General features: G+C 48.6%; 1 protein-coding gene across 9 annotated transcripts in view; it reads right to left on the reverse strand.

Moving 5' to 3' along the window:
• LOC144933790 (dual specificity calcium/calmodulin-dependent 3',5'-cyclic nucleotide phosphodiesterase 1A-like) overlaps positions 1 to 13,535 on the reverse strand; it is a 180,963-nt gene that overhangs the window by 78,804 nt on the left and 88,624 nt on the right. For 4 of the 9 annotated variants that reach the window (XM_078858927.1, XM_078858918.1, XM_078858955.1 and 1 more), the window contains one exon: positions 11,516 to 11,722. The exons of 4 other annotated variants lie outside the window; for them this stretch is intronic. In XM_078858927.1, coding sequence (XP_078715053.1) covers positions 11,516 to 11,722 — 207 coding nt within the window. Of the gene's footprint in view, positions 1 to 11,481; positions 11,723 to 13,535 lie in introns of those variants that run through there. One more of the 9 variants, XM_078859001.1, reaches the window with a different exon arrangement.

Consider the following 13,535-nt stretch of genomic DNA (forward strand, 5'->3'; position numbering starts at 1 on the left):
GTCAAGGAAATAAATTGCGGCTTGCGATTTCATGTTGAAACGTTTTTCAAAGAATGTATAAATGTTTCAGACTTTACTATGTTAACCGTGATAGAGAGCCAATAACCTGGAATGTTAATTAAATTTAGCTTTCTGACAAATACGGTAGCTGCAGTACGCTATATATACACACATGCCACACCCATTACTGTTTTATCTATATATTTTGAATACAGAAGCACATTTCCAACCAGCACTACTGCTTGGAACCAAAAACTGGTAAACAAATGTAAAACTATGATAATAGATTTCCCCCCTTTTTTCTGGCAACAAAAACGGTGTTAAGATGTTAAAACACCAAACTGAACCTTTTACAAGGAATCATGTCTGTGTAGTGACATAAGAAGGGAGGGGCTGCTGGGGGCTCTGGGACCCTGGGCGGGCCAGGCGCTTGGGCCCCTTGGCGCCAGGCGCTGAGTTCCCAGGCGGGTCAGACGCTTAAGCTTCTTGGCGCCAGGCGTTGGGTTCCCGGGCGGCCCAGGCGCTTAAGCCGCTTGGCGCCACCAACGGGGGGGGGGGGCTGTGTGTGCTCTGTGGGATATCTGGGGGCGCACACGGCCCCACCCCTCGTTGGGGACTAGGCATAAAAGGGGAGCTCCCTGGACGATCAGGGCCAGTCGTAGCTCAAGACCCAAGACCAGCCATCTGAGGACCCTGGGACGCTGTGAGAGCCAGTGGTGGGACTCTGGAACTCCCGACTCTACGACCTTGTGAGGGTGAGTTCCAGAGCGTAGCCAGATTAGTGTATCTAGGCTGTGTACCTAGGCTGTGTACCTGGGAGTTGTTACAGAGTATCAGGACTGTTGGACTGTTGGAGTGCTGTTGGATTGTAATAAAGAATTTACCTCTACAAGTGTCTCCAGAACCCGTTACATCTGCATTAACCACAATGCTTGTGCTCTAAATGCAAACAAAAAACATACTCTGATAATATATGCATTGTCCTTGAAACTAATTGGTCCACACCAGAGACAGCTTTCTTTTGAGCCAAACGGTGTTAGACTGGCAAAGGAGGTCACATGATGATGTAAGTGTAAAACTAGTTTACAGTTTAGTTTTAAACATATCAGAGAGCTACTTCCAACTGGCTGTTCGCCGCAGATGCACGCGGGCACAGTTTTGAAGTTGGTGAGGCAAGTTAGAAAGTGGGGGACACGTTGTCACCTAGCTGAGGGGCACAGTTTAATGAGTGCACCTTGTGCTCCAACACTCGGGAATCACCAACGGTGGAGAACCACCCTGTGGTGTGAGCCGAGGGCACCTTAAACTAAACTATTTGTAAACTATTTTCTTTATTTTACCAGGTAAGGCCCACTGAGCTATATAGCTCTTTTTAAGAAGCGACCTGGCCGCCACAAACGATAGCTCAACGAATTGGCTTATCACGTGGAATTTATAGCAGCCAAAAAATAAAAATGTGGAGAAAAAAATCTAAGGACCCAGAGAAAAGGCCACGGTGACCACGGAGAGAACGTGCGAATTCTAAATATACAGTAGGCCTCAGGGTCGGGATCGAACCCACAGCCTCCTGTATCCCGGGCGAGGCAGTCAACATCTCGCCACTGCGGCTCTCTGTGGCAAAGGAGCGAGGAGTGGGCGGGGGCACGTGACCGCCCCATCCTTGGCTGCCTTCCCGTGCACACGGCGAATGAGCAGCCGGTTCGCAGCGGTGAGCCTAATACGTCTCGTGCCAACACTCACTACACCATTTGGAAAGCCACCTTGAGGCCAATGTTCACGCTTGCGATCTCATTTTAAATGCCTCGTCGAATGCCAATGACGCCTATGTGACCACAGGTGTCATCGTGTACTTCGTTAAGACTGATACAAATATCTGTTTTATTTAGTTTAACACGCGACAAATATCATCCATAAGAGGTGTTTGGGTTAGATCGCGTAAATATATGAAAGTGTCGTTAAAACCCGCCACCACCCGACACAGCCAACTAGTAAGGGTTGTCACGTAAACAGAACGTGGCCAATTCGTCACGAGTGATTGCCGGAATATTTCATCAGTCGGGTAATGAGGGGAGCGAGCCTAGTGAAACTCCAGTACATCCCGTCATTCGGGTAATTAAGGGAGCGAGCCGGCTGCGGAGTGCCAGAAGGAGGGCGTAGCCAGACGGCGGAGGGGAAGGCCCCGCTAGGGGGATAAAAGGGCAGCGTGGATACGGTAAAGGGTCGTCATTGTGGGTAACACTGGGTGGGTCGGGTCACGTCGTTGGGTTGGGATCTTCAATAGCCTCGTGTGCAAGGGGGTTACATAGTGTTGCATAGTGTTACATAGGGATAGTTACGTTTACACCAATTATAGAAGCCGTCCCGTAAGGGAAGTGTTAATAAAAGACTCGCCTCAACTCACGTACTGTGTATGTCTTTATTGAAGCACTACACTAGTACAGCACACCGGTGTGTTGGAGAGCCAAGCCACAGCATTTACAATCTGGCTGTGTCGGGTGGTGGTGGGTTTTAACGACACTTTTATATATCTACGCGATCTAACCAAAACAAACTCTATTATGGCTCTGTTTTATTTGTTATATCTCCCCCCCCCCACCACCACCAGAGTTTTATCCTGATGGTCCTATCGCTGTCACGCCATGACATGAAGCTTCCTTTCGGATTTCTCGCAGAGCAGCGTGAACCTGCGTGTTCGAGAACGGCCCACAGAAGTGGATATTTCATAGAGCTACCTCTGACATCCCTTCCCCTGACCCCTGGTCCACACATTCGGTGGACGCACTTTCCCACTCGTCCTGCATGAGCGAAGTGTTGTCGAATGATAGTCATGCTGATATATATTTTTGTTTAATATTCTCAGACATTTTAATTTAGCCGGCTTAATAAATGTGAGAAAATCGCAGGATCCCCACAGGTTTTGCATAAATTAGTTTGGTGTCTCATTGGAAATTAATGCTGGATCATAACGCTCTTGTTAAGTTAAAATTGTGAACATGTTGCTTCTAGAGGAAACATTTAGCTACACGAAAATAACTTCTGCGCAAGAAGACTGTTCATCCCATGAGAAAAACTCAACAAGATCCCTTCTTACACTACGAGGCCTCCTTTACCAGTAGCAAAATATAGTAGTAGGTTGTTACCCTTTCAACTGGTACAAAAACTGACACCTTTATACAATGGATCATGTTTGCAATAACCACAACACAAGCAGTCAAAATGCAAACAAAAAGAAACAACTCTGATAATGATAATGATATTCACACGCCAAAAGGCGTCATCTGGTCCAACACCAATGGAGACTAGGCTCTAAGAAAAGCTGTCTCAGGTGTGGACCAATCAACTTCAAGGACAGTGCATATCATTGTCATTATCAGAGTTGTTTCTTTTTGTTTGCATTTTGACTGCTTGTGTTGTGGTTATTGGAAACATGATCCCTTGTATAAAGGTGTAAATTTTTGTACCAGTTGAAAGGGTAAAACCCTATTACTAAGATCCATTCTTATATAAAAAAATATATATATAAGTATCCTGCTCGTGGACCACACTCGGTGTGGGAGCGATCCCAATCTCCCCCCCCCCCTTTTTCTAAACCGAGGAGCACTGTCGTGTAGAGGAACTCGTGGATTGTAAAACATGGGTGAAGTACAACATTACAGTTGTTAAGGGAAATTAGTGGGCTTGGGCAGGACACATGGCACGGAAGCGATGATGGCCGACGGTCAGGGATATTGACAGAGTGGCAGCCAAAGAAAAGGAACCCGGTCGAGAGAATGACCACCGTGGAAATGGGAGTAATGCAATCAGCTCGTGTACAAATGCTCGGTGGACTATTACTACATCGCAGGATCATTGGAGAGGGCCGCAGTGGATTGACTGTGACTGATGCTGTTGAATGACGGGTGACCGACACCCCCGATTTGTACCCAGGTTGTCAGCAATACTCGGCCGACAGAGTTATTACCCTTCTGGATCACCCACCCACCCACTTCTAATAGATTTCGTTGTTCTGAGACCTCAATACAATGAGCGCAGGCAGTGGCCAAAGGCAACGGAGTGCGACGCGCCTCCCCGTCAGGTGCCGAAAGATGATAAGAGGCTGCGCGTGGCATTACTCCGCGTGTTCCCTAGCAACCGCGGAGGGTGAATGACAGATGGACTCCCCGAGATAATCATTTACTTTTCCTTCGCCTGGAGCCCGCTAAAGTGTTTACAGAGGCCCGCGGAATGAGCCGCCGGCCCGGGGCAGACACCACCGTGCGTCATGCCGACACACGCTTGTGACCCCGGGCCACTCGCTGTGTACAAGCTGCTGTGCCGGTACCGGGGCAGAGCCCCAACAGTCATTGCTCACGTCGGTGATTTTTTTTTTTACCAAAGGCGTGCGTGCCATCTGCCGTATCTGCCGGACGTGAATGCATGTGAAGCAGCAGCAGCACACTTCTCAAAGTTAGAAATAATCCTATTGTTTTGCCTCTGACCAAATATAAACGTAAACAACTAAAACTATATATTTTTTATTTTACCAGGTATAACGCCCCACTGAGCTATGTAGCTCTTTTTCAGAAGCGACCTGGCCACAAATGTGAGCGCAACGAAGTAGCGTATTATCAGGTGGAAATTTATAGCAATCAAATACTCGAAATGCATGTTTCTAAATGTGGAGGGAAAACCAGAGGACCTGCGTAAAAATCCACGCAACCACAGAGAGAACATGCAAACTCCAAATATACACGGGTCAGGGTCGGGGTCGGGATCAAACCCACGACCTGATGTATACCAGGCGAGATAGTTAACATCTTTCACCGTGGTGCCCAGTTCACTCAGGATGTGACCGATCTCGTCATACCTCGAGCATGAAGCAAGATCGAGTCTGTAGAATCCTTACATGGGCGACCAACTATGCACAAGTCAGGTGTTGTAGGCTGCTGCGCGGTTATGATTGGCTGCAGAGGACAATGCAGCAGAATCCAATGTAGCTCTGTCGTATGACCCAAGGCCTATGCACCCCGCGTTGACCAACACACATTGGTGAAGTATGGTCAAATAAGGCCCACAAATTGCACAGTGTAGGGAGACACTCACCCAGAATGTAAACGTACAACCCAAATTTTGTTGAAATATATAGTTGCGACCAAATTATTACAATTAAAAACAGCCCGTACTTAACTACTGCTACCCTCATCTATGTTGTGAAATGATTACTAAATAATGCATCCCATTGAGATAATCAGGTTAAATAAAACACTATTTATGCAAGTGAGAAATGCATTCAATTATATGAACACATTAACTGACATTGGCTGAAGACATACAAAATATAATAAAACAATAATAACACTCGTATCTCAGTCTCGCTGTGCGCTGCGTTGCACCGCTAGTCGAGTAGATAACTTTGCATTCAATAAACCCTCGGAGCCAGGATGAACGTCCAACTCCAATCGTCATTTATTGATTTAACAAGGTAAAACTGGTGAGAAAACACAGATACAGCATCTGGTATAATCCGGAAACACCAACACAATGAACACCACAGCATCAGAACATTGTCTTAGATAACAATAGATCCTGGACGGACCAGGCCCCTACATTACCACTGAACAACTAGACAAAGCACAAGCCAGTGCGTTGCATACAGGCACATCGTGTATTCATCCCACTGCACCCCAAATGTACAGCATTACACATAACACTAAACTGTGGATGAGATACTTCGTCATCTTTACTCTCAGGATCGCAACATAGGCACAAGTCTGACTCGACCTACTAAATCACAAGTAACATCCACAATAAGGAAAGTCGCAGGCTTCGTTATTAACTAGGCCTCGTATTTACTACAACAACTTAACGGCACCATAAAGGCATTTACATCACTATAACGGTCATTCCAACATTACAACAGCATTGCCAATATTATAGGAATATAAACAACTTACAGACAATGCTTCTTAAGCTCCCACAATGGACAAGTGCGGCTGTGGTCTCACTGAGATGCGATGCGTGCCGCCATCTTGACTTATCTGTGTAATGGCCGACGCCCGCGTGGTACAGTGGAAATCTAAAATCGTAACTTCCTGGTCACGTGACCAAAATTAGCATAAAAAAACTGGAACTTCCTGTGAACGTACGCTCCACATCTGCCGTGAGGCAAGACAACTCGTGTATTTCATTGTATTTTCATCGCAGTCATTACGCAAGCATATAAAGGAAGGCACATTTCTGATTTATAATGTACGAGCTTCACTGCCCGGGACTTGGATTCACCACGCTCGGCCACCTTTGTCCCCCAGTGGTGATGTTCACACACCACACGAGTTACTCGTTTGAGGCTGAGTCGACCTAGGGGAGGCCCAGGACCGGTTCAAATAATCGTCACCAGTGGTGGCCGTGAGCGGGAATCGAACTCGGGTCGCCGGGTTGGTAGCGCAAGCGCGCTAAGCACTACACTACCGCTCCCCCCACACACACACATGCGCGCGCGTCCATAGGTACACATACACGCGCTTGCAGCAGACACACACAACTTTCAGGGTGCGACCGGCAGTAAACGACTGAAATATTAAGCAATGCTGCGCAAAGAACGCCTTAGACCTGCAACACATTTGTATTTCACTTTACTCGCGGATTGTTGGGGGGGGGATGCGTGACATCAGTAGGCACACTGCGTTATGCTTCCGCATGCGGGTGACATGACAAATGTGACGTCACAGCTGACTTGCCGTGCAAAATATATGCATTCACAAATTTCCCTGTATATACAGTATATATATATTTCGTCATTAACGCACAGTCGGGCAAACGCCACAAAGATCGCCCGTATAAACTTAACAGACTGTAGGGGCAAGTGCTGTTAGCGGGCACCTATGAAGGCCAGCACGGCACACGAGGGGGTGGGCGGCCAGCACCACGTCCGGCTGCCTTTGTCTCCCCAGTGGCGATGTTTTACATACCGCACCAGGTACTCATTTGAAGCTGAGTCGACCTAGATGAGGCACGGAACCGATGCAGATAATTTTCGCTGATGTTGGCCTTGAGCGGGAATCAAACTCGGGTGGCTAGGTTCGTAGCGAAGTGTGTTAACCGTTGCACTGCCGATCATTAAACGCCCAGTCGGGCAAATGCAAGCACGCACGCAGACTCACACGCCCACGAGTGTATCAGATAACACTGGCTCGACACGCCGACCTGTCCAAGGCCATTCATTATACAGTCAATTAGCGATCTTCCTGGTCGATAACCAGCTCACCTGTACGCAGTCGCGAGACCAAGACCTGTTAACAACGCCACCCTCTCTACAGGACTGCAGACTACGAAATACTGGGCACATTCAACACAAGTGTGATGACGACGATGACAGTTGAGCTGGTGATTTAAAAATGGATGTTTGGGTTAGATCGAATAGTTATGTAATAACAGTGAGAGCTATGCACCCTCCACCACCCAACACAGCCAAACAAATCAAGTTGTCAGCCGGACAAACGCACCAATTGATATTGTTTTCCGGCAAAAACGTTGGAGTAAAAAGCAAGCGAAAATGTGACAATTATATATACAACGTTGAGCTGGAGATTGCAGTTGTGCCCGGTGATGGTGATGACAGTAGATGTAAAGTTGTTTTTGTTGATGTCTACGCACGTGGAAACCAAAGGGATTGACCTTGATGTAGAATAGTTCGTCACAACGGTTCTGGTATACTCAGCCAAATTTATCTGACGGCACGAAAAAAACCCAAAAGGACCTTCAACTGTAACACTCTCACACGGCGAAATTGCTATCATTTTCTTGGTTCTTTCGGTAAAGTCACGTAGAATGGAAATAATAAAATAATAAAATAAAACATAATAAAATAATTCTCACGACGTTTCAGACACAACGCAAGCAGCCGTCCTCAGGTGAAGACCAGGTCTGTCGGGGAGACAGCTATCATTCCAGACGGATGTCTCGATGAGAAGAATGCTTCATCGTAATGACAGTCGTCGTGCGCATGCCGGTCTCGTAAAATCGTGAGACGAATATCGCTCCGTGATCTAGCAATCCTGCGTACAGGCACTCATCAACGCGCGTCCAAATCCATGCTCGGCAGCGTGTTCTTAGAGGGAGGGGAGCAGGGGTTTGATGGATGCAGCGTCATTGCTATAAGCGAGCGCAGCTGTAACAGAGAGAGACGGCCATGCAGTGACAGCCTCCACGCAATAGGCAGGACAGAAACCGCCAGTGCAGCTGTGCATTTGGTGCCACTTTAGATTAGCTTGCGCAAGGGGAGCAGAACATGACCGAGGTGCGTTACGTAATTCTTCCGGTATAGAAATATACAAAGGTGCACACATTACACCACGCATGAAACGAATTCCGACCAAAGTAATCCCCGAATAGCATCGGCCAGCCGTTTCCAAAAAACATACTGCACGGTGCATCTTCAATGCCTGCTGTAAACACCAAGTAACAGTACTCTTTGGTAGGTATAAAATAAAATGAATCACGACGTTTCGGGCGCAACACAAGCGTCCATCATCAGGTGAGAAAGCGTGGTCTGCTGATGAGGCAGACTGTTTTAAAAGGTAACAGTGCTCCTTCAATTGCAGGGGAAAGATTATACTATACTGCTGCTCCTGAGGCGTGAAGATGATAATAATGATGGTTTGAATTACTCAAATTTGGATTACACATATGTAGGGACGTATGACGTCACTACTGTGTTTGCTCGGTATGGGTGCTGTAAGCGGGTGTCACGGAGGTCGCGTCAGGCCGTGCCACTCTGTGTGAACCCAACAGGACACATGACCAGACAATGGGGGGCTAGGGGCCCCAGGGGGGAGCTTGGGGGTCACGTGGTTGGGGGCCCGGACCTTCCCGAAGGAACAAGAAGGGGGGCGTGGCCTGGGACGGAGCCGGCCACGCCATGGGAGTTTTCAGCGGGGTGTGAACAGAGAGCGTGGCTGTTCAACCCCGGGATAAAGACGCCATCAGCGGTCCTCGAGTGTACGATCGTGGTTCGTGACCAGGCAGCCCGTCACCTGCCCTGGTCACGCTGTGTAGTACTCCCCGAGTGTTAGTGAGATTAGGAACGGTGGTCACCACCCTGTATATAATGTTCACGTTGGTTGCTATGCGTTAATAGTGCTGCCTCCAAGTTGAGTGTGCGCCTCAATTGAACCCACTAGACATAGAAAATGATCGGCCCCTACCGGCGAACTAATGTGCCTGCTAGCAGGTCAGCTGCTGAGTCAGCTGCCTTAAAAAAATGTTTGAGATGAGATGTGACGGAAGTTGCTTATTGCGAACAAATCGCTCTGAGATACTCCCACTTCTGGAGCACTGCCCAAACAAAATCATTATCATTTCTATCATCGTCTATGTATGTTAAACTTATTTCGCACCGTACATAGCTAACCGCCCTAATCGGAGGTGTGGCGGAAGGACAACAAACGAAACACAAAAATCAGTCTTCAATCTATGGCTATTTTATTTTACCAGGCAATGCCCACTGAGTTATAATGTGGAAATTTATAGCAGCCAAATACCCTCAACGCATGTCTCTAAATGTGGAGGGAGAACCTGGAGGACCTGGAGAAACATCTATGCGACCACAGGGAGAACATGTGAACTCCAAATATATTGACGTCAGGATCAGGATGACACCCACGACATCCTGTATACCAGGCGAGGTAGTTAACTGAGAGCGTTCCAGACGGCCGCAGAAGGGCATCTGAAAGTGTGCGATGCAGTAACCGTCTTTGTCCGATCGCGAGCCAAAAGCCGCTGCTGTGAGGATGACCGGAGTTTGCGTGATGGTTTATGCTCCTTGACGAGATCAGCAAGGCATTGTGGTTCACTTGTGGAAAGCACTTTGTGTGTAATGAGTGCGACCGGAGGGAAATTATCAACGTCTCCCCTCACTCTCTCCCTCCTGGACATTTGGGGGAGGGGGCGGGAGTTGCAGACAGGGAGAGTTGAACAGGGAAATAGTTTCAGAGCAGTCCTAACCAATTGAGCCCTGGTACATGCCAGCAATAATTGGAAAATAAGGCCAATTAATCTGTCAGCAGAAGCGGAGTTTCACCGACAATTGTCGCTATTCCTACTGCTTTGACTATTTCTGTCGAAAAGCAGTGGGTGAAATGTTTTCTGGTAGCACTTTCGCACACAACCAACACTCGCAGCAATTAAATACATTAGCAATCGTGCTGACAAAAGCAAGCAATCACTTCAAATCAACGATGCCACGCAACGCTTGCTGCTGCTAACTACAACGTGGGTTGTGTAATTACGTACTGATTCCTACACATCGCCACACCTCGGCACAATGTGAAATAAAGAATCCTAAAACATCTTGGCTTGTGTTTTGATTGTGTTCATGATGCTGAACAACGCAACAAGATAAGCATGATATGTACAGACAAAACACTTCAAAAAGATTAAAATTAAAAAAAATTCCACTGCAGACATGTACTTATTGAATTAACATACAGTTCGGAAACACTATACAATCGTACACATGAGCAATAACTGTTGTTAACCACGGGCATTTATTTTATGTTCAAATGAAATGTTCAAATGCTAAATAAATACCACCGAAGAGGCCACTAGTAACTGCAGTAGCACATTGTGCTGATATCAAACTACGCAAAGATAAAATTACCATCAGGTGATAAAAGTGTAACAATGTAATACGGTGCTCTGAGATCCACTGCTTAAGGGTGCCTTATGAATGTGTAATAAGAGCCATGTATGGCTCACGTGGTGATCGGCTTGCCAGTCCCGCTTTGTAGCCAATGAGGGGAGAGCCAGGGAGCATGGCCTCGGCGTGATCACGGCATGTTAGCAGGGGTGATTGGCCTGGCCGATCGGGGCCTCAGCTAATGGGAAGCCGGATCAGAGGCGTGGTCCCAGGATTGACAGGGAATCATCTGGAACGGTCAACGCTGACTTCGGAGGATTGGCTTAGGAGTACCACGTGACCCAGGGATAAAGAGGAGGAGAGACGGAGGAGTCGGGGGCAGACCTGGGAACGAAGAGAGCGGGAGTCACGCGCGTACGGGGCTCTCGGTGCCACGTGCGTGGGGGGACTTAGCTGGTTGTCTGCCCGCTTCCCGTTGTCTGTCAGCAACGGGGAGTGTGTATAACTGTGGAAGTGGAAAAATAAAAGGACTGATTCCAGAAGCCGTCTCGAGAAGGTTTAATACATTGTTGTCAGAAGCTCTTCTGGGACCGTTTGGACGATCTTCACGATGTCCAAGCACCTCAGAAAAAAGAACCCGCCCGAGCCTCCATCGGAGGAAGAGGCCGAGACGGACGAAGATGATCTGTTGGGGGCTACAGCTCCTCTGCCGCTGGCTGCTGCTACTCTCCTCGACGCCTCTCAACGTCGACAGGGGGAGGATACGACCACCTCGGGGACGAAGGACGAATGGTGGCTGATGGCGGAGCAGATCGAGTCATTATGCGCCATTCTGCTGAGTTTGGTGACTGCGGTGGTGTCCTCACCAGCCGTGGGTCGCCAGATAGCGGATCAGCTTACCGCCGCGGATAGAGATCCTGCACACGAATCGGCGTCCGCCATTGCTCCTGCCACGCGGGAAGAGGCCGTAGTCTTCGGCGGGGCGGCAGCACCGGAGCCGTTGGGCGCCATTTTGTGCGCGTCTGCCGCCACGCGGTTGCAGTAGACGAATTGTTGGCGGCGGATATTATTTCGCCGTCCAACAGCCCTTGGGGCGCACCCGTCGTTCTGGTTAAGAAAAAGGATGGTGGGACAAGATTTTGCGTTGATTTCCGCCGGTTAAACAAAATTTCGGTGGCGGACGCGTACCCTTCTGTTGTGTATATGCCCCCCTTTTTAATATTTAAAATTAAATTTTTTTTTAAGAATTATTCTGCCAACATAGATAATATCATTTTTTTTTAATAGACGCGGCAACGTGGGAACGAACACGCCCCCACACTCCCACAGAGGCCCCCACACACTAACACAGATGTGCGCACACCTCATTTCAAAGGAAAGAGGGCATGAAAGAAGGGTAATCAAGATCATAAAAACTCCCCGAATTTCACACAGGAGGAACAAGGGAGGGGGGAATGGCAGGCGGGGGGACACCCTCTCGGAAACAGCCTTGCAGGGCCGGGCACCACGGAGGAATATATAATTATATTCTTAACAAAGGAAATTAACACGCTCTCGGAAATAAATAAATGAGCTAATGCGCCGGGTGCTTCCACCGTGGAAACAACCGTCTTTGTCTTCCCACAACACGGACAGCAAAAATTGCACACGCAAGGAATAACATCTCCATGAGAGATCGGGTCACGATGAAACATCGGGAACACGGTTTCGGCATAACTGGGGCATAATGGAATAAGTCGCATTTCAACTTCCAAACCAAAACAACTTAAGCTATGTGAGACAAAAGATATGATCCCCGAGCGAGGGAGGAAATAATTAAGCTCGCTTAACGAGTAGGTTTTCGCGACAAATATTATTCAGTAACAAAAACATGGATTCGAATATCTCTTTTATATATATATAACTCGACGCGAATCATCGGTCTGGCTAATGTATAACTTCGTTGGCGCCGTCACGAGCCCCCCCCCCTTCCAGAACGACAACAGCTGTGTCTTCAAAGCTAATAAACACACGGACAAACACGCACGCGAAACACACGGACGGACACACACACGGATGCAGATGGTCACACACAGGAAGGTTTTATGACAGACTTTGAACAACTCGGGAAACGGAGGGGATTTTTCTCAATATAAGCCGGAAAAAAAATCCATTCAACTAAGATCGTCTGGGCCACGGGCCCCACCACCACAGATCGTCAGGGCCTCTGGCCCCATCACAGATCGTCAGGGCCTCTGGCCCCATCACACATCGTCAGGGCCTCTGGCCCCATCACACTTCGTCCGGGCCACGGGCCCCACCAAACAGATCCTCACCGGGGCTCCGGCCTCCATCTCTCTCACCGGGGCTCAGGCCCCCCATCTCATCTCGTCGCCAACAACGAAGGAGCTCTTCCGTCATCCAGAATGACGATGTTCGCGGGGTAGCGACGTGCATTGACAAGCTGAGGTCTGCACCACCTAAGAAGAATTACTACACTGAGCCGCCGAGCTGCGAGTGAAACGGACGGAGATTCCAGCTATCACTCTCGAGCCAACAACTTCAACCCAACGTCAATACCAGCAACGAACGAAAGCATCGTTCATCGCCAGAGCGACAACCAACGAGAACCGACTCGTCATCCAGCAGTGGAGAGAAAGAGCGAGCCACCGCGCCGTCAGCTACAAGAGCGCGCCACCGCGCTGTCAGCTACCGATAGCGCGCCACCGCGCCGTCAGCTACGAGAGCGTGCCACCGCGCCGTCAGCTACCGATAGCGCGCCACCGCGCCGTCAGCTACAAGAGCGTGCCACCGCGCCGCGGAAGAATTAATTAAAACCGAGCCGAATTCGCTCTCCCGCAACACGCCTCACCCACCATTGACTCCAACCTTCCGTTAAAAGGGTTTCACACTTGCCGATGAATCTATTGACATATACTTT

This window comes from Lampetra fluviatilis, chromosome 1 (assembly GCF_964198595.1).
Source record: "Lampetra fluviatilis chromosome 1, kcLamFluv1.1, whole genome shotgun sequence".
NCBI lineage: Eukaryota > Metazoa > Chordata > Hyperoartia > Petromyzontiformes > Petromyzontidae > Lampetra > Lampetra fluviatilis.